Here is a 22,372-nt window from a genome sequence, read left to right as displayed (position 1 = left end):
TTCCAGTATTGTTCAGTCTCCAGCCTTGGTGGGTCTGCTCTGTTGTTAGTACCCTGCCATTGAGAGTACACTTCAGCTTGTTGGGTTGTGAAGAGCCAGTTAATCCTCCTGGCTTCATTCTCTCTTGTGTATCTCTTTAGGCGGCTGGCCAAGGCTTGGAGCCTTTGTTTGGTAGTTTCGAGTGCTTCAGGTATGGGCTGTACTTCTTAGGTACTGATCTTTTCATTGCACCCCTTTGGAACTCTGACAGTTGGCTCACTTCCCTCCTTGTTATCTTGATCTTAGCCTCTAACCGTCTTTTCCATGGTGGATACTTCACTCAGCCGCTGTAGTTGGCGTCAGGATTGTCTGGTGTTCATTCGGGCCATGATTCTCGCTCTCAGGTCAGCTGCTGCCTCGTTCAGCTTTGATGGTTCGTTCATTACTGGGGCCACATACCCAGTCTCTGGTCGGGTAGTTGTAGTTAACTCCCCCCTGTCCTGACATCCAGGCTCCTCCCCCTTGCCGTAGCATTTGTGTTGTACCTCGTCAATCTCAAGTTGTGGTAGCAGTTGCCGTTTGCGGATGTTGGAACAATGAGCTACTAGTTGTTTAGCAGTCATTGTAGACTGGGGATGTTGAACTAACCATTCCTCCCACATTCTTTGCATGTAGCCCCTCTGACTAGGGTTACTTGAGTAGTAGCATTCCAACAGATTCAGGTTTTCACCTCTCGCCCATTTCTGTCTTGTTCCAGTAGCCCATTTGTCATCAAGGTGCTCTGGTTCCCCAGCACCTGACGCAGACCTTGTTCGGCCGGGCGACGTCTGAGCCGGCATGTTATGCATATCAATGTCTCTCATGGTATGAGGTAGGCTATATATCTCCAAGGGTCTTGCCTAAGGACCCACACTGGATAGCTCAATTTCACTGTTGTAACTTTTTTGCCCCAGACTGGTGACTTGCCCATTGAGCTATACAGTCAGCTATAGCTCAATATATATATATATATATATATATATATATATATATATATATATATATATATATATATATATATATATATATATATATAGTTAGTTCGACATCCCCAGTCGACACTCACTGCCAAACAACTACTAGCTCAGTGTTCCAATATCCGCAAACGACAACTGCTGTCACAACTTGAGATTGACGAGGTACAACACAAATGCTACGGCAAGGGGCAGGAGCCAGGACTCCAGGTTAGAGGGGAGATAAATACAACTCCCCGTCAAGAGTCTGGGTATGTAGCCACAGTAATGAATGAACCATCAAAGCCGGACGAGGCAGAAACTGACCTGAGAGATGGAATTGTGGCCTGAATGAACACCAGGCAACCCTGACGCCAAAGAACAATCCTTACCAACACCATAACAAAAACCAATGAGCTGATGTACAACTCAGCATCAGTGATCCTTGAGATGCTTGGCTATAAGAGCAACCATGAGATCCAATAACCACCATGGAAAAGACGGTTAGAGGCTAGAATCAAGGTAACAAGGAGGGAAGTGAGCCAACTGTCAGAGCTCCAAAGAGGTGCGATGAAAAGACCAGTACCCATAAAGTACAGCCAGATGCCCATACCTGAAGCACTCGAAACTGCCAAACAAAGACTCCAAGCCTTGGCCAGCCGCCCAAAGAGATACACAAGAGAGAATGAAGCCAGGAGGATTAACCAGCTCTTCTCCACCCAACAAGCTAAAGTGTACTCCCAATGGCAGGGTACTAACAACAGAGCAGATCCACTAAGGGTGGACGTTGAACAATACTGGAAAGGCATATGGGAAAGGGAGGCGTCCTACAACAGCAATGCACAGTGGCTAATCTCTCTACGAGAGGACCACAGCAACCTCCCTGAGCAAGCCCCAGTAACCATCACTGTGGCAGACGTCCAAGAAAGAGTCTCAGGTATGAAAAACTGGACAGCACCAGGACCTGACATGATCCATGCCTACAGAAGGGCATCGGCATAAATAGCAGAGGAGCCAAACACCAACTCCTTGTAGACCACACAGTTGCCCGAGACTGCAAAACCCAACACACCAACCTGTGCACCGCTTGGATTGATTACAAGAAAGTCTATGACTCAATGGGTGCGTTCACACTGCAGTTTAAAGTGACCCAATTCCGATTTTTTTTTTTTTTAACGTAATGCGACCTGTATCCGATCTTTTCATGACAGTCTGAACAGCACAGGTCAGATTATTTTCGAATGTGACCCATATCCGATACGTATCCGATTCAAATGCGACCTAACATTCAGGTCGCCTTCATCCGAACTGAATGTCACTGATTCTCAACAAATCTCACTATTCTGTGTCCTGATGAGTGCAAGCAGGAAGAAAAACAACAACCATGACGGACTATAATGAGGATTAAGTTGTTAATATGCTGCTCCAGCCGGACAACAACTTCAAATAGGTCAGCTAACCTCCACCGTTAGCCTCCATGTTAACTTCCGCAAACACTGAGCACTTCTTTCTATGGCGGTTGGCAGAACACTGAGAACGCTGATGCTATATTGCCCTCTACTGCGCAAGCCGGACACTCTCAGGTCGTTTGCCCGTTCACACTGCAGAACGCATACATGTCGCATTTACTGGCAGTGTGAACGGCCCGGCAAAAAAATCAGAATTGGATCACTTCAGGCTGCAGGGTGAACACACCCAATGCCACACACTTGGATCATTGAATGTATGATCCAAGAGATGTACAACATCAATAGGACTCTAAGAGCCTTCATTGCAAACTCGATTGGGCTCTGGAAAACCACCCTTGAAGCCAACTGCAAACCACTTGCACAAGTGTCCATCAAATGTGGCATATATGAAGGAGATGCTCTGTCCCCACTGCTGTTCTGCATAGGCCTGAACCCCCTCAGCCAAATCATCAACAAGACGGGGTACAGATACTGACTCAAGAATGGGGCCACAATCAGTCACCTCCTCTACATGGATGACATCAAGCTGTATGCCAAGAGTGAGCGAGACATCGACTCACTGATCCACACCACCAGGATCTACAGCACTGACATTGGGATGTCATTCGGACTAGAGAAGTGTGGCCGGATGGTTACAAAGAGAGGGAAAGTCGTCCACACAGAAGGGGTCTCGCTCCCAGAAGGAACAATAGCAGACATTTAGGACAGTTGCAAGTACCTGGGAATACCACAAGCAAATGGCAACCTCGATGAGGTCACAAGGAAAGGAGCCACAGCCAAATACCTCCAACGAATAAGGCAAGTCCTGAGAAGCCAGCTCAATGGCAAGAACAAGATCCGTGCAATAAACAGCTATGCCTTACCAGTAATCAGATACCCTGCAGGAATAATTAGCTGGCCAATGGAGGAGATAAAGGCCACGGATGTTACTCGGAAGCTACCAACCATGCATGGATGGTTCCACCCCAAATCCAGCACCCTGAGACTGTACACGAGCCGTAAGGAAGGAGGCAGAGGACTAGTGAGTGTAAGAGTCACTGTCCAGGATGAAACATCCAAGATCCATAAATACATCAAGGACAAAGCCTAAACGGACGATGTGCTCAGTGAATGTCTCAGACAATGGGCAACAGAGGATGAGGTGCTGGACGCACCATCATGGGAGGACAAGCCCCTACATGGGATGTACCACCGACAAATAACTGAAGTGGCTGATATCAGGAAATCCTACCAATGGCTGGAAAAAACTGGACTCAAGGACAGCACAGAGGCCCTCATCCTGGCTGCACAGGAACAGGCCCTTAACACCAGGGCAGTAGAGGCTCAGATCTACCACACCAGACAAGACCCAAGGTGTAGGTTGTGCAAGGAGGCCCCTGAGACAGTCCAGCATATAACAGCAGGGTGCAAGATGCTGGCAGGGAAAGCGTACATGGAACAACATAACCAAGTGGCAGGTATAATGTACAGAAACATCTGTGCAGAATATGGACTGGAACCCCCGAGATCAAAGTGGGGAACACCCCCAAAGGTGGTGGAGAATGACTGAGCTAAGATCCTGTGGGACTTCCAGATCCAGACAGACAAGATGGTAATGGCGAACCAACCGGACATTGTGGTGGATAAACAACAGAGGAAAGCCGTTGTGGTGGATGTAGCAATACCAAGTGACCACAACATCAGGAAAAAGGAGCATGAGAAACTGGAGAAATACCAGGGCCTCAGAGAGGAACTGGAGAAGGCCTGGAAGGTGAAGACCACAGTGGTGCCTGTGGTCATCGGGGCCCTCGGGGCAGTCACCCCCAAACTGGAGCAGTGGCTCAAACAGATCCCAGGAACAACATCAGACATCTCAGTCCAGAAATGTGCAGTTCTAGGCACAGCCAAGATACTGGAGGAGAACCCTCAAGCTCCCAGGCCTCTGGTAGAGAGAGAGAGACCGAGAGAGACCGACTACGCGCAGAGTGTGAGAAGGGAATTATTAAATAGGGTGGATAGGTTCAATGTTTTGGGCACTTATTTAGTGAAACTTTATGTCTTGTCATTTTTATGATTATGGCTTACATATAATGAAAACTCAAAATTTAGTGTGTCAAATTTTAAAAATTGTTTGAGTGCAATAAAAAAAAATAACTTTAAACAGGAATGTTAGCTTCTGAAAATTATGTAGATTTCTGGATCCTCCTGCATGAATTACTGCATCAATGCGCCACAGCACAGAGGAGATCAGCCTGTGACACTGCGTAGGTGTAATGGAAGCCCAGATTGCATAAACAACGCCCTTCAGGTCATCTGCTTTGTTGGGTCAAGTGTGTCTCATCCTTCACCTAGCAAAACTCCAGATATTCTGTAGGGGGCTCAGGGCACTCAGGCACAGGAGTGAATGTTGCAAGTCAAAGACTGGGTTTTACTTTGAATAATTAATTGAACATAATTCATTGTTTGATAACTAGAATCAAATGTAATGTGTGTGGTTGATATAAAATGTTTTTTTAAAGTTCCTTGAGATGACATTTGTCAAGAAATGGTACATAAATAAACTGAATTGAATTGAATTGAATTGGCACCTTTGGCTGTGTAGGTGTTGCAACCTCCTAAACAACAAAGATGTTATCTGACACAGAGATTAGCAAAATAAAAATGAATAATAACAACAGAACAGTTCGTCAGGGTATGTAAGTTTTATTTTTAAAAAATTGCTTTTGACATATTTGCTAAAACTGTCACAATGTTGTGATGGTATAATATGAGATATATAATCGGTGAAAAAATTGATCTCCTCTGCCTTCTCCCAGTGCTATCTACAGAAATATACAACCGTCAGAAACAACCAGTCAGAGTGCTGTCAGTCACTCTTGTGTACAGCTCACACCCTCACCACAATGGAGCCTGTCAGGACTGCTAAGACTAATTAGCATGAATAAAAAGACGATGAATAAAACATTTTCCTGGAACATTAAGTTGTTTTTCTGCAACTAGCACTGTGAGCAGTGAGTACATGAGATTCAGAGACAGCGCGAAGACCCTCCTCCTGGCTCTGATTGGTTATTGGTCAGGAGCGGTGCATTTTGTTCAGGGAAGAGATCAATCTTTTCACAGATTATCTGTCTAATAAACTGTTGTGACATGGTGACAGTTTTAACAAATATGTAAATGCTTATTTACAACACTTTTCTGAAGTTACAAGCCACAACTTTGTCAATAAAAATAGGTACTTATTTAACAATTATGCCAATCCAGCAAATTACACAACAAAAAATAAGGTAAACTTTATGCTCCACAGTCTCCAAGTCCAAAACAACAAACAAAAAACTCCCTTCTAACTAAAAAACTAAAACACAGCTCCATCTACAATAAAACAACAAAAAAACGTACAGTGCCTGATCTCCATATCAAACCACAAGACATAAGAAAAATAGAGTGGAACAGAAATAGCAGAGAATTCCTACTGACTCCCACTGTAAACTGACACACTTGCCTCTTACATGTTGAAAAAGAAATCATGGCAAGCTGCTCAAGTCTATAAGCAGTTCCAGACAAGATCACTGCAGCTCAAGGCCCAGGGAAGAGGGGGCTGGCTCTTTGAGAGGACTGAAGAACTGCAGCACATCTCACCTGTCACAATCAGGCAAACCTGCTACAAAGAATTACAACAAACTCTCACATGAGGGGAGCTGATGAAGGTCAGGGACTGTAACAGTAGGCAGGTGCCAAGTTCTGCTGCAAAGTGAAATCAGCATTTCAATAAAGCTCGTCAAAAATAGCAAGCACAAAAAGCTCTAAAATTTCCTTCTGGATGACTGTTTTGACTGTGGACTTTAGAAGACACAGTGGACTGACACCAGCACAGTGCACCGCAGTGTGTGTGTGCGGGAGGGATGGGGTGTGGGGGTGAAGTATCTTGAGGGTCTAATTGTTTAAATGTTTGCTATGTGTCTCAATGGGGTAATGAGCAGTAAAGGAGCTTCAGTGAGGTCAAGTGTGTTACACTACAGCAGTGTTTGTCTGCCTTCAGTTGACAGATCATTAGCTGGTAACTGGAAGTGATCGGGATGAAATACCAAACATTTACTCTTTACTTTCACCTTATGTTAAAGTTCAGACCTTCATTTTGACTAAAAATGTAGAAGCTTCTATATGCCCAAAAAACCCACAATTTCATCGCTGAATGACTACTGCCCTGTTGCACTCAGTCCTATAATGATTAAATGTCTCGAGGGGCTGGTGAAGGATCACATCATCTCAAAACTTCCCTCCTCATTTCATCTGCTCCAGTTTGCCTACCGCTCCAACAGCTGTTTCCTCAACACTGCACTTGAGCATGAAACACCTAGAGGAGAAGAATACTCGTGTGAATGCTGTCACTAGCTCTCCTTGGGTTCAACACTCCCCTGTGTAACTGGCTGCTGGATTTTCTCACAGACAGACCTCAATCTGAGCCCACTGCTCTTCACCCTGATGACCCTTTACTGCCAAGCCAGGTTCAGTACAAACCACGTCATTAAGTATGTGGACGATACGACAGTGGTGGGTCTCATCAGGGACAACAATGTTCTAGCCTACAGAGAAGAGGTGAAACATCTGGTGGACTGGTGTGATGCAAACCATCTGATCCTGAATGCCAACAAAAGAAATTGTTGACTTCAGGAAAAATTAGCCAAATCACACACCCCTCCTCATCAATGATGCTGCAGTGGAACAGGTCAGGAACATTAAATTGCTGGGGATACAGATCACTGACACTTTGACCTGGTCCCTCCAAACCTCTGGTCTGGTGAAGAAAGCTCAGCAACATCTTACACTCTTTATTTTGGATAAGAGCAAACCTCCCTCCTTCCATCCTCACCACTTTCTACAAAGAGACAATAGAGAACAAACAGACCTGCAGCATCTCTGTCTGGTTTGGAGTATGTAACACCTCTGACTGGCAACATGTGGAGAGAGTGGTGAGGACAGCTGAGAGAATCAGTAATGAGCTTCCTTCCATCCTTGACAGCTCCCAGTCGCTGCCTGTCCAGGGCTCGGCCAATCAAAGACCCTTCAACCCTCACTATGGTTTGTTCTCTCTGCTGCCTTCTGGGAAAATGTTCAGCAGCTTCAAATGCAGAACAACCAGATTCCACAACAGCTTAATCAATCATGCCATTAGACTACTAAACTCCCATTAATTTAATATTTTATTATATTTATATTATAAATATATTGCATATCTTTATAATATAATAAATGTATCATGTATTTATATAACCTGCTCTGTTGGCAGGTTTCTCTGTTTTCATTGCTGCATTTTGTTATTGGAGTCTTGTGATAAAATTTCTTTCAATATGTATATTTTTAAATGCACAATTGAATAAGATTAGATATGTATGTCTAAAACTAAGAGAACATTAAAAAGCTATATTTCTTGACTGTCTCAATATGCTGCTAAACAGCACTTTTTGCATAAATTGGATGAGACCCCCATGATGTCACATTGTAGTTCACCCACCATTTGAACACATCGTTTTAACATTAAACCATCTGCATTGACAGAGACATTGTGCATGACCATATGACTGGAAGATTCTGTTGGTGGCCATGTTTAGGTCTAAAGACCAACACATGGCCTCACCATGTGCTGCGTAAAGCTGTGTTGGCAGGTTTCTCTGTTTTCATTGCTGCATGTTTGACAAACTTCTCTCTAATTTCTAAGCTTACTGGCTCACATTATGCAAGTCATTATGGATTAATGTAATAGCCCAACTGCATCAAATATTTCCAATATTACACAAGTTGTTGCTGTGAATTTCTGATAAGACTTCTAATTTCTTTGTGCTCTCCAGAAACCAGGAATGGATCTGGCGGACACCTATATTATCTTTGTTCGGCAGAACCAGGACATCGTTCGAGATCATATCAACGACGAGGTCTGCATTGAGAAGGTCTTTGATGTGAGTTCTTAGCATTACAGAAAAATAATCGAATGTATTCTGATTATGTTTTGTTTTAAAACAAAATGATTTTGAACCATTCTTTTTGTCTTACATCTTGCTGTTCTGATATTGCTTACAATATTCCTTTTGGATTTAATTAATGAACAGAAACAACTAAGATCTGGGATTATCTTTTATTAAAAAAAGGAAGCACTGAAACATTTTTCCATAGAATGAAGAATGTTACTAGTTTTTTTTTAATCATGGTACACAATTTTTATTTGTTCAGTTTGGTAGCTGAGTAACGGGAATATTTCATATAAGAAAAATGTAGGGATCATCTTAAACATGATGAAGGTTATGCCTAATTTCCCTAAACCAAAGCTGAAGAATTCAAAACAACATATTTGACTCCATGCTGGGAAATCAGATGTCTGACTGAGTCAGATCTCCCACTCAGTCAGGCATTTGGAGTGACCTCACATATCCAGTCTGGCATCAAATACAGTAGGGTGAAGAAGTGTTTGCCCCCTTCCTTAAACCGGTTTAAATATTAATCAATGACAACAAAAGTAAGCACAAAATGCAGTTTTTAAATGAAGGATGATAATAATAATACAAACCTGCACGGACCTGTGTGAAAAAGTGACTGGACCCTAAACCTGATAACTCATTGAGCAACTTTTAGCAGCAACAACTGCAACCAAGCGTTTGTGACAATGTGCAGTGAGTCTTTTCCAAGCATCTTTACAGATTTTTTCTAATTCAGCCACATTGGAGGGTTTCCAGTATGAATGACCCATTTAAGGTCATGCCACAGCATCTCAACAAGACTCAGGTCTGGACTTTGACTAGGCCACTTCAAAGTCTGTGTGTTGTTTTCCTTTAGCCAATCAGAGATGGATTTGCTGTTGTGTTCTGGATCACTGTCCTGCTGCAAAACCTAAGTTGGTTTCAGGTTGAGGTCACCAACAGATGGGTGGACGTTCTCCATCAGGATGTTTTGGTCAACAGCAGAAGTCATGGTTCCATTTAGCTTCCAGGTCCTGAAGCAGCAAAACAGCCCCAGACCATCACACTGCCACCATCTTGTTTTCCTGGTGGTATGATGATTTTTTCTGAAATCATCATACCAACTTTTACTTTTACACCAGATGTAACAGAATACACACTGTCTAAAGAGTTCAACTTCTCTCTCATCAGTCCACACAATGCTTTCCTAAAGTGTTGGGGATCATCAAGATGAGTTCTGAAAAAACAAAGTACAGTCTTAATGTTCTTTTTGCTCAGCTGTGGTTTTCACCCTGGAACTCTGCTATGCATGTCCTTTTTGCTCCATGTCTCTTTTTTATGGTGCCCTCAGGCATGACCTTACTTGAGGGAAGTGAGGCCTACAGTTCTTGGATGACATTGTGCTGTCTTTCTCAGTGTGATGTTGGTCAGCTGTCCACTCCTGGGAATCTCCACCATTGTTCCATGTTTCCACCATGTGTGGATAACGGCTCTCACTGTGGCTCACTGGAGTCCCTGAGCTAGAAAATGGCTTTGTAATCCTTTCTGGACTGATAGGTCTCAGTTACTTTCTCTCATTTGTTCCTGAATTTCTTTGAAGGTCAGCATAATATCTAGCTTTTGAGGATCTTTTGGTGTCCTTCAGTTCGTCAGGCAGGTCCAGAGTAAGTGATGTCTTGACTGAGAACAGGAGTGCCAGTAATCAGGCTGCAGACAGTGAACTCAGATGTGATAGATTACAATTACGCTTTAAGACTTCATTTTGTGTTTACTTTTGTTGTCTTTTACCAATAATTAAATTGGTGTGACATTGTGAAAAACATAGGAAGTCAGGAAAAGTGAAAACTCTGTTTCACTCCACTGTAATTCTCAACCAGCCGCTTGAGAGCAAAGACTAAGTTCCCAACAGTTCATCAGGAGGAAAATGAAGCCAGCTCTGAACTGAATGATGCTTCAGTTCACCTGCTGAGCTACAGCTGTCCCACCATGAGGACTCTCTGGATACCTAAGACATCTAGCAAAGATCTGTTGTCTATGGACTGTGTTGTGTAAACTCTGTTCAATCAGCTTACTTCATCATAGTTCCTGCTGGTGGAAGAGATCATTTCTGCATTAAAGTGGAATGGCTCCAAATGTGACCGTCTCTAACACATGAATCTGCTTTGATCTAGTCCATCCACTGGCTGGATGTTTAGCTGGTTCTCCTGCTGGAAGCTGAACCCCCTCAGGTCTTCTGCTCCAGGATTAATTATCTCCATCCATCCACCCTCTCATTAACTTCAACCTGCTTCTCTGTCCCAGCTAGAGGAAATCATTCTCACAGAATGATGCTCTGGTTTGTTTGTAGGCCAAAGTATTTCATTTTGATCTGTTTTGAGTAGAGCACCTTTTTACACTTTTTCTCTATCTTGTACTCAGCAAACTGCAACAGGATTTCTTCTGTATTTTTCTTGTTCCTCTTCCATTTACCACACTCCCCTTGGCTGCTTCAGGAGAGATTACTGGTCTCTTTGTCCATCCTGTCAGTCCAGGTGGACGTCCATCCAGCTGCATTGAGACTGAGAATCATTTAATTGTTGAAATATATTGACTAAAAATGTGAAGTGTTTTGGTAATTGGTTGCTCTGAACTTTATTTAGTGTAGTGATGTGAAATGTGACTAGATGCAATTGATTGCCAAGTTAAAACAACTTGTATCATTTTTTTCCACTCTTCTTTGTTTTGGTTTATCAAAAAAAAACATCTAAGTTTGTTCTTATTGTGTGACAAAATGTGAGAGTTCAGTGCATCCAAGTACATTATTTTGTAAGGCACTATGTGACTTTGGGCAACATATCAACAAAGAAACCCGACCTGTCAGGATTCAGGAGCAAATCAAGCCTCAACCTCTACATTCATACACATGGTTTATATCCACTCACTACCAGATCCTCTTGTTTCTTATAACTGGCAGTGAGATTTGATAATATTTAGTTATTCTTGACATAATTCTCTAAAGCAACTGACAGTCAGGTGTTTTTACTGTTTGATTCTCCACTCTCAGAGCAGCAGGAGGTCTCTGTGATACTGAAAACAGTGTCTGCTTCTATTGACCTGTTTATCACTTAGGAACACTGAGAGCATTTGGCTCGCTCTGCTGGAGCCAAAAACCCTTTTACACCTCATCCTATCCATCCGTCTCCCATCTCTCTCTCCCATGCTGTCTGTTGTATTCACTGGCTGCTTCCACCTGCAAGATTCAGATTTGTAAGAATATTCTAGCAGGCAGTTTCCTAACACGCCTCAGCTCCCCGTTGGAGTGAATGCAGTGATTTAGGCATGGCAGTTCAGGACTTGGTACACATTAGCAGCACGAAGCAGAGCGATGGATTTCTGCCACCCGTTGGCTCCTCTGAGGGTTCAGAGTGAGCCTCAAGCTGCACTGTGCTGATGTATGTGCGTGTGTGTGTGTGTGTGTGTGTGTGTGTGTGTGTGGGTGTGTGTGTGTGTGTGTGTGTCTGCATTTGAGGGAAGGGGATAGAGGAGAATGAGTCTAATGGAGCTCAGAAGCGCCCAGTCATGCACTGAGGAGGAGGTGACAGCAGGGCCTTGAAGTGTCTAAGCTAAGTCCTTCAGTATGAATGCAACACACACACGCACACACACACACACACTCACGCGTGCATCTTGTGTGCAACAATAGAAGCAAATGTAACGTTTGACAGCAGCATCAGGCCCCTCAACAGGAGTGTTTTGAGTGTGGAATTGTCCTGTTTATGGGCCTCTCTGCAAGTCAATCAAATTCATTTACTTTACAGCCTCTCCTCTTTCTTCATCGATGAAAGCAGACAAGCCATGGTAGGAGCATGAAAGATGTGTAGAACTAACACACACTGAGCATTAAGGGTATTTGTGTGCTTGTGTACGTGACAGTTGTAGACATCCTCCTCCCTTCCACACACACACCCATGGATCAGTAACAAATGATTAGAAGTTATACCTATTAGAAATAAGTCAACCAATAACACAATTCAATGGACTGAGTCATGACTGTGCTGACTTTGGGTGTGGCCCAGGTTATGGTGCCATACTGGCAGGTATGAATATTTCACAAATAGCAGAAGAAAAAGCCTTGAACATTTAAACTGGGGGAGTTTAATAATGAAATATTAAACTCCCCCAGATCACTTCTGGCCTGTTGAGTGGTTCACTGATGCCTTCCGTTCTTTTTTTTTTTTTTGATAACTGGCTGTAATGAGATTTTTCAGCCAATTATTATTTCGTCCTCTGAACTTGTGAACTCGTAATAGTCGTTCTTCTCTGCCATGATCGCTGTGTTTACTAAGCTGAGTCACCGTGATGTTACTTCTTCTGGGGAGCATGGGGTTTGTGAAGCAGATGGGCTACAGCAGCAGAAAACCACCTGATACCACTCATGTACCATACTTTGGGGAACTTAGTACTAAACACCACAGCCTACCTGAGTACTGTTGCAGACCCTTTCCATCCCATCTGTACCCATATTCTGATGGCTACTACTTCCTGACCATGAAAATCAGTATTTGTACTCTTTTGATCACTTCTGTATCCATATTTTTATTGAACCAATACGTATTGGTATGGCAAATTCACACCATGGATGTCCAATTGACAAGTCTGCAGCAATTAGATGATACTATTTAATCAACCAGCTTTTTAATGGCCATAGTTGGCACAACATGTGCCCAAAGAGAGGCTGGGAAGTGTATGCATGAAGCTATGAAACCTCTGAGAAATGACTTGAGTTGATGTTAAAACTACTTTGCAGGCTGTGGACCCAGCTCAGTGCTGTATTACTGCCAGCAGCACTAGCCAGCTATCTTCTGTTGTAGCCAACTGGCCAGGCGCAAAAATCATCAACATCAGCTCCTCCCTGACAGCTTGGTGGGAGGTTCTAAAAAGGATAGCCATGCAGATGTACACCCATCTGGAACAACTCTGACATCCTTTAACACAATGCTATGATAAACTTCCCAAGTTGAAAGTGTAAAGGACTCGGATACCTGGAACATACACTGTATTGCCAAAAGTATTTGCTTGTGCATCAGGTTGCAGATGGAGAAGTGTGATTCGTCAATCCAGAGAACGCCTCCACTGCTCTAGAGTCCAGTGATGGTGTACTTTACATCACTGCATCCCACGCTTTGCATTGAACTTGGTGACGTTTGGCTTTGATAGAGCTGCTCCACCATGGAAACACAGGCTATGTCGAGTGGGGCCTGTGGGCAGGGTTAGCTTTTGGGTGGAGAACCTCTCCTGTTGGGGGGAGGGGGGTACCCCGGTGGAGAGACATATTCTCTCCACCGGGAAGACATACTCTCTCTGCATATGTTCAGGGGCATGTGTTTGATATTTGCGTCCTGTTTGGGGGTGGTCTTTGGGAGAACCCATGTGAACATTCTTTGGGGTGGGAATTTCATGGAATTGTGATTTAAGTTCTTTGAGGGGTTGAGACTGCTTCATCCTAGTCCAGCTCTGGTTTCCTGGCTCATTGACAGTGTAAACATCTTTTCATCTTCTCAGGGCCTCCACCAAATGTGAGGCCTTTTGCCTATCCCCCTGGCCAGTGGCTGGTGCCTCTGCCCCCCAGTGTGTCCAAAAAAAGGGGCAAGCTTGGGTGCAGCTTTCCCTGGGACAACCAGGGTGGTTCTCATGGGTTCCCCTGCTCAGCTCTTTGGATGTCAGTTCTCCTTCTTTTTTTCCTTTTTTAACAGTATGTTTATAAGCCATTCATATTAAGACTAGCAGCCTATCACAAAGATAAAACTTTGCAACTGATGAACTGACATGTAGCTTTTTTGTGTCCCAGTTCACATTGATTCTGCTTTAATGTCTGCCACCCACGGTACAGGCAAATTGGCAGTGGTGGAGAAAGTACTCAAAACATGTACTTAAGTAAAGGTACAAATACACAGACAAAAATGTACTCAAGTAAAGGTAAAAGTACCACATTAACATTTTTACTTGAGTAAAAGTAAAAATGTACAGGCTTTTTAAAAAAAACTTAACCCTTGTGCGTGCAAGGACTGAGGCAAACGTAGAGGACTGTGGAAAATTATACAAGTTTTACGTGTGTGGGGTCAGTTGGACCCCATTTGTGGACACAAGGGTTAAGTATTAAAAGTAAAAGTACTTTCTGAATGCATTAACTAATCACTAATACAATATAATTAGTGTACCTATCATATTTAATTTTAATACATCAATAATGTGCCATTTTAATGAACAATGCCATACATAAAGTATGTTTTTACTGTGTTTACTCTCTGTAACACAGTTTAGACTTAGATATGTGATTCTATGCATCATAATTTCAGGGATGGAAACATCTTGTCTCCTGTCCTAACATAGCATGAACTTCACTGTTTTTTGCCACAAGTGGCATTTATTTTGAAAGAAATCCAACAGAAAGGCGATAGAAACAGGGTGGGCGGGGGAGGACATGGAACCAAGGAGCCAAGTAGCAAAGTTGTAGTCTAGAGCAGTGGCCCCCAACCCCCGGTCCGTGGACCGATTGGTACCGAGCCACGCAAGAAATAATTAAATATTTCCGTTTTATGTATTATTTGAGTCTGGAGGATCTTTTATTTTGAAAATCCTTTGACCGGATTCTCTCGGTTACTTGCGCGCCAACACTGAGCCCACAAGCAGCAAAATGAGTAAGAAACAGATCAGATGTCTTTGGAAAAATTTCTTTGCAAAGGGGAAAAGGCCCAGAGAAGAGACAGGAGGATGGATTTATCCCGGACCGGTAGGTGAGTCAAACATTACAAGCCGCTCTGTGTAACATGTGGCGACCGGCAGCTAATGAGGCAATGAAGCTTCAGACTGCTTCACCACTAGAGACCAAGCAGGCTGAGGATATAAGCAACACTTCGGGTGTCATTTCCTCCATCACTCCCAGATGGACCGTCTCGTTGCAGAGAAACAAGCTCAGGGCTCCGTTACTCATTATGGTGAGTTAAAATTTTCACAAAAGTAAAATTTTCATTTTTGTGTCCTATCTGTATCTTATTTTGAAGGGATATGTAAACGTTACCATAGCAACCAGAGTCAGAGAGCGTTTGGGCAGTGGTCGAGAGGAGATGAGTAGAGCTTGTGAGCATGGGCGTAGGTTTGGGTAGGGACGGTAGGGACATGTCCCGACCAATATTCACGGGATATGAAAAAGTCCCGACCAATTTTTGCCATATTGGCTCAAAGAACGTGGATCTACGATCTTTGATTAGCAGCAACAGGCGGTGCGCGGAACGGAAGCTTCTTAGTTTGACATTTATTATGAGCCTCCGAGACCGTGTCGGAACGAGAGACAGCAGGCGCAAATCGTGACACCGCACCTCGTACTGGCACTTCCGGTGGCAGGTCTGACACCTGCCACAAGTGCCACTGCGTTCGGCTGACTTCGGCTGACCTCGGCACCTCTTACTGGCACTTCCGCTGACACCTGCCACAAGTGCCACTGCCTTCGGGACTAGCTGCCAGAGTTGCCACTGCGTTCGGCTGACTTCGGCTGACCTCGGCACCTCGTACTGGCTCTTCCGGTGGCAGGTCTGACACCTGCCACAAGTGCCACTGCGTTCGGGATTAGCTGCCAGTGCTGCCGCTGCGTTCGGCTGACTTCGGCTGACCTCGGCACCTCTTACTGGCACTTCCGCTGACACCTGCCACAAGTGCCACTGCTTTCGGGACTAGCTGCCAGAGTTGCCACTGTGTTCGGGTGACTTCGGCTGACTTCGGCTGACCTCGGCACCTCTTACTGGCACTTCCTCTGACACCTGCCATTAGTGTCACTGTTTTCGGGTCTAGCTGTCAGTGTTGCCACTGCGTTCGGCTGACTTCGGCTGACTTCGGCACCTTCCAAGGGTTGCCACGACCTCATACTGGCACCTCCCACGCCTCACGGACCCCTCTCGCCTATTTTTGCTCACGAGATTTAGGGCGGCCATCTTATAGCGTTCGACCGCTCCACTCAGCGTTATATGTTTAACAGGCACAATGACGTATTTGAACATTTAATCTTTCATAACACGCTGTTTTGTTACTGGAAACCTTATACATGCAGCCATATTTATAAACAGTTGTATTTTTAAAGTATTTTTAATTGTATTATACATACTTCAGCATATTTAAATATGCTTAGTGGGGAAAACAATAGAATAGAAATATAATATTCTTTGGTGACAGCTTCTGTGTCAGAATTAATATGAATGAATTTATAATTAATGAAAATAATGGTGGATCTGGCACAAAGTATTGCATTTCTTGTTAAGTATTCTGTTCCCTTAAAAAAAGCAAATATGCCCTGGTCTATTTTTTATACAGTCTCAAATTTCAGTTTCCAATAAACAGCCTCAGTGAAAACATGTTGACAGTTGCCATAAGCTGTCACTTGTGCCACGGGCTTCTGGGTAAGGTGCCACTTGTGCCACCTTACCACTGGGTAAGGTGACACAAGTAAGGTGGCCATGGGTGCCACAGGCTGCTAACCTCATTCTCTATCTGTTTCAGACAGAATGTAGCATATGAATAACTTTAGATCAAACAAATAGAAATAAAATATATCTTAATTACAACATAATTCTCATACATATTTAAATATACAGCCGGTGTTCAGACTTAAACAGAGAAAGACAACTCCTGCGCTTTCAGATGGGACCTCTTCTGCAACAGGTGATAATAGCTACCAGTAGGTACCTACCACTACAACTGACACTCGGTTGCCATGGTATGTCAGTGCTGACAAGCTCCTGTCAGTTCCGGATTATAATTATTTTCATACAATGACCTTAATATAATGCTATTGATTATTAAACCGGGTAAGTTCACTAATATTGACTTATTAGTTAACATTTCTGACAGTGGCAACATGAGATATTGACAATTCCAGAGTGACATTATGTTCAGCCTGGTTCCATGACAGTGCACAGGATGTCATAAGTTATAGTGGCTGCCTGGTCTATTATCTAATAGACCAGGCAGCCACTATAACTTTCAGTGTTTTTTGTTAAGATAATGCATTTTTAAAAAAAAGAAACATGTTATCATAATTTTCCAAAAATGCCAGTTAATCATTTTTAAATAGTTATTACTTGTTTTTATTTATTACATTTAATCCCCGCTATTTTTCATTATTTGTCAAGTTTATTACAGATTTGTGTGGCATAAATGAAGGTTGCTTCTCTGTGTTTTTTTCTGGTTCGGTTCATTGTCTTCAAAGTTTTCTTATTCAAAGATGAGAGAATGACTAAAATCTGAGCTAAAAAATGCATTTCAACAGCATTTTCAAGGCAGCAGGAGGATTTTCACTTTCAAGTTAAAACAACTTCAATTTTTTTACACCAATATTGAATATTGATAAGTCAAAACACAAATTATTTACACCTCAAAAAATTTGACAATGTGTGAATCTTAAGCAGCATTAAGAACAAGAATGTTACATATTTTTGGAAATAAAAATTACTTTAGTTTATACTTAAGATGCAAATGATTTTTTCAAAGAAAATTGTGCTGTTTACATATTATTTTATTTGGCAGATATGTTTCAACATTTTTTCAAGTTTATGTCACAAAGTATATGCATAGTAATTGATTTGTCAATATTTATTAGCCATTGTATGTAAATACTTTAAACAGCAATTTGAAGTCTACTGTAAAATTCATGTTTAGTCAACGTGTGAATTTACTACATCAGGATCAAATAACTTATTATTCCTCCATGAGAAATTATGATCATTAAGCTTAAATTTATTTTTCAAACTTTATTAATTTCTACAATATACGTTATACAGAGTCTGATTATTATTACTATTATCCAGTTGCAACATTTGGCTTCCTGTTGCACTGTCAGCCACTGTTCTGCGATATAAACATGGGCAAGGGTTGAATGTCATTTTGATTAAGTAAAAAGTCCTATTAACTATCAGTGATGTGTGATTAACCAGATGTGTCTTTGAACATAGTGACAGGTTCCACTGTAATAGTGACACTTTATAGTATATTCAATTGGCCATCTTGATTGAATTAAACTCAGTCAAAAATATTCAAAGTGTTAAATGGATAAATATACAATTACCATTGAATTTTTTTTTATAAACACGCATTATAAGTAACACGTTTTCAAAAAACTGTCATTGCCATCCCCCAAAACATCGGAAACAGTTGTGACAGCTCTGAAACATCCTGGACATCTAACAGCAGCTCTAGTGGAGGCGAGACTCAGCTGTTACAAAGGTGCCGAAACCAATGGCATCCCTGATACCTTCTGTGTATTTGATTAATTCAAAGACGGAAGGAGTCGGCTGGATTATTCAGATGAACTTTAGTGAATAAATAGGATGAACGAATCATACATGATATAATAAACGTGTAGGAATTCAGCTAACATAAGTATTTATGCGAAAAAAAAATTATTAAATTCTGTCTTCTTCGTCTGTGTTTAAGTTCTTCTTCTACTAGTAATAAAGCATCATGGGATATGTAGTCCATTTGCCTAAGTCAGTAGCAACACTGAGAGCTAGACCCGAAAACAGTGGCACTAATGGCAGGTGTCACCGGAAGTGCCAGTAAGAGGTGCCGAGGTCAGCCGAAGTCAGCCGAACGCAGTGGCAACTCTGGCAGCTAGTCCCGAAAGCAGTGGCACTTGTGGCAGGTGTCACCGGAAGTGCCAGTAAGAGGTGCCGAGGTCAGCCGAAGTCAGCCGAACGCAGTGGCAACTCTGGCAGCTAGTCCCGAAAGCAGTGGCACTTGTGGCAGGTGTCAGCGGAAGTGCCAGTAAGAGGTGCCGAGGTCAGCCGAAGTCAGCCGAACGCAGTGGCACTTGTGGCAGGTGTCAGACCTGCCACCGGAAGTGCCAGTACGAGGTGCGGTGTCACGATTTGCGCTCGGCCCTGCTGGTCGGAACGGTGCTGTCGGGGGGCTGGGGGGAGGGGGAGTCAGTTGAATCGTCGGACGTTCTTTGATTAGCTGCAAAAGGCGGCGGCTAGCTGGGCACACGCGTCTCCTTCTGAGTCTCCGAGACCATGTCGCCACCAAAAAAGAAAAGGACAGACATTAGAAGTTATTTCGCTACGTCGGCTATAAGTACAGTGAGTGGACCCATAAGTTAGATATTTATCACGCAACGCATTTGTTGTAAAGTCCGGTGTTTAGTAAGGTCAGCACTGAATGTGAGGTAGAATAGGTCTGTTAATTATGTAATATTCTTTCACATAGGATGCTCAGACAGCAGAGCAAGGGGCAGAGCAGAACGATGGAGAGGTGGCTGGAGCTTCAGGGCTCCAGGTGAGGTGTTAGTTCTCAGATATGAAATATACTGTGAAATTATCTCAGTAAATATGGCATTTGAAGTGTTAGTCTTAAATTAAGTTAAGCTAGTGTGAATACAAACCAGGTTACGCTTTGTTTGCTCTATAGGAGGCAGTCAGTGTGAGTGCCAGTGACCAGGGAGTATCCAGAGGATATTTCTTTTGATCTTACTTGTAACGTTTGCTGAATTTTGTAAAGGAAAAAGTAAAGTGTTCTTGAACTGATCTGCTGAGTATGACTGTATCTGGTTGTATACACAAGATGTATGATATGGTTATGGTTGGGGGGAGGGGGATATTAAGCCAATGTGGTTTCCCCCCCCTTCTCAAAAATGTTCGGTGCTCTTCGGCATTTCACTGTGCTGCCGGGGGGGGGGGGGGGGGGGTGTCAAGGTCCCCACCAAAACTTAGACCAAACCTACGCCCTTGCTTGTGAGTCTTAAGTCTGGTTTAGACGGCAAGATTTAAGGATGTCGGCCGATTCTCCAAACCTCTGTGACCACAGAGCTGATAAAAGTACAACAGGTTCGATCGGTTCGTGTGTCCAGCCACAAGGCAGGACATATACACACCACACGAACTGATTCCAGAAGAAAATCCACAAAACCCCCAACATAGCATACGGGAATTTAGAATGACCAAACATGGATGACGATGGAGAAGCAATAGTGACAGTTTGTGGAGTCATTTTAAAAGATAAAAGAAACAAAAAGAAAAGGCGGTGGATAAAAGATGACGGGAGCAGCCGCTCTATTTGCTGCACTATGATTTGGAGGTGAATATGTTTTTTCATAGTTAACATTTTTAACTGAATAAACATAAACATATATAATAATGACCTTTACATAAAATAATAAACATTTCCACATATCATCTCTGATATCCACCGGACTCACAGTTGCGTGATATGTCAGCTGTTTGGGATTCCCCTCTGTTCCTACGTCACCGCGCTTTCTGATTGGCTACCTGTCACATTCAACAGGTTGTGTTCTCGTTCCCAGTCAGGGTAAACCCCACAGGCTGCGATAAAAAGGCCAAGACAACCCAAATTGGGTATATTCAGGATTTAGCGGGAACTCCAACGTGCAGAAGCCTTATCTGACGGTTCTGACTTTTTTTCATCGCAGATGCAACATATGTCTCTGTACAGCTAGCTTTGCTAGCATTACGTCTACATAGCTTACTTTTTAAGCTTCCTTTCCAAGTGATGATAAAAGTTGGACGAAGCGCTGCTGATTTTACATGTCGCCATATGTTATGAATTATGTAGCGGGATTGTATTACGGTAGACAGACATCTTCTCCCGCTCAGAGGAAACCACTGCATGTCTGGAGCTCCGCGTGCGAGTAAAGGTGGAGGCGATGGGTGACAACAGACACTAAGTCACGTTATTGTTCGGATTTTATGGCGCCACTTTAAGACCCTGAACTTCACATTTTAACGGGAAAAAAGAGAAGTGCGACTTGGATGTAACGAGTAACGTGACAGTTTTGTAGAAATGTAATGAAGTAGAAAGTACAGATTCTTACTGTAAAATGTAGTGGAGTAAAAGTAGAAAGTATCCATTATTAAATCTACTCAAGTAAAGTACAGGTAACTTAGGCAAGTTGGTCAGTAGCACACATGTGTAAACTAGACAAGTCAATATGATCAACAACCCAAATCAATATTTCTTTTATTCATGCCAGTTCTTCTTATGGTGACTGTTTTGCTCCCTAACTCAGTTTAGCTAAAACACCTACAAAACTAAGTTTTGTAGGTGTTTTACAAACTCTGAATTTATTGGTAAGTTTTGCTGCTAGTAAAAAAAAAACAATATTCTGAACTCTGAAGGTTCTTTTTAAGAAAGCAGGAGTCAGAACTCAGTTTGGAAGGGAAAGAAATCAACTTAGAGAATGCTTTTGAACTTGAACTTTAATTTGTGAATTAGCACGTTTTCTGCTGCTTAGACTGAGAGAAAACTGCTTCTTAGCTTGAGTATAATTAGGTGGCATCCTGGAGGAGATCAGAGGTTGCTCAGACTGCACATGGAATTAAATATTTATGAAACCCTTGAATGTTCGTGGACATGCTCCGACTTTTGTCAAGTGCATGAAATGAACTTTGGGTTATTTTTTTGTTCTCTTAAATTGGAAGGTAATTACAAAATTTGTCATTATTAGTTTGATAGTAATATCCAGAGGTAGATCTGAATATTACAGGTCATTAATGTGTCACAGTGATTTTTCTCTGCTTTCTGTCTTTCAGCTGGTATCTGAATAAAGCCACCTAATGTGCACATGTAAATGCTTCAAATGAATTATGGGTCTGATTTTCTTCTTTTTCTCCTCTGTCTTTTTGAAGTTCAAAGCGAAGCCCTGAACTCTTCCCTTGACATGCAGTATTCACCAGTTTTCATTAAACTGGCAGTCTTTGAATAAGGGAATGTTTTCCCCTCTTTAACTTTTCCTGCTTCATGCTGCAGATTTGTTGACCTTGTGTTGTAGTGTTGTCTGCAGGACTGAAGGAAGATGTCAGCGAGTAAACGGCTATCAGTCCCTCTAATGGCAAATGGATAAGAGTGTCCTTGATGGACTGAGCAACTGTAACTACGTTTACACAATGTGGTATAGTTTTTATCTGATATTGGTGCCTGTAGAAGGAATGGTGTAGCACTGGCTTCATAGACCTGCCCCAGACTGCTTGCT

The 22,372-nt window shown here is 42.7% G+C and overlaps 1 protein-coding gene across 4 annotated transcripts in view; it reads left to right on the top strand.

Moving 5' to 3' along the window:
- cadps2 (Ca++-dependent secretion activator 2) overlaps window positions 1-22,372 on the top strand; it is a 240,977-nt gene that overhangs the window by 214,459 nt on the left and 4,146 nt on the right. For all 4 annotated transcript variants that reach the window (XM_088006677.1, XM_088006678.1, XM_088006675.1 and 1 more), the window contains one exon: window positions 8,263-8,370. In XM_088006677.1, coding sequence (XP_087862803.1) covers window positions 8,263-8,370 — 108 coding nt within the window. The remainder of the gene's footprint in view (window positions 1-8,262; window positions 8,371-22,372) is intronic.

The sequence above is a fragment of the Poecilia mexicana genome, unplaced genomic scaffold (genome assembly GCF_051168715.1).
Source record: "Poecilia mexicana isolate PSO_F unplaced genomic scaffold, ASM5116871v1 scaffold_6, whole genome shotgun sequence".
Lineage (NCBI taxonomy): Eukaryota > Metazoa > Chordata > Actinopteri > Cyprinodontiformes > Poeciliidae > Poecilia > Poecilia mexicana.
Note: the sequence above shows the minus strand (reverse complement) of the source record. Positions and strands in the feature narration are given on the sequence as shown.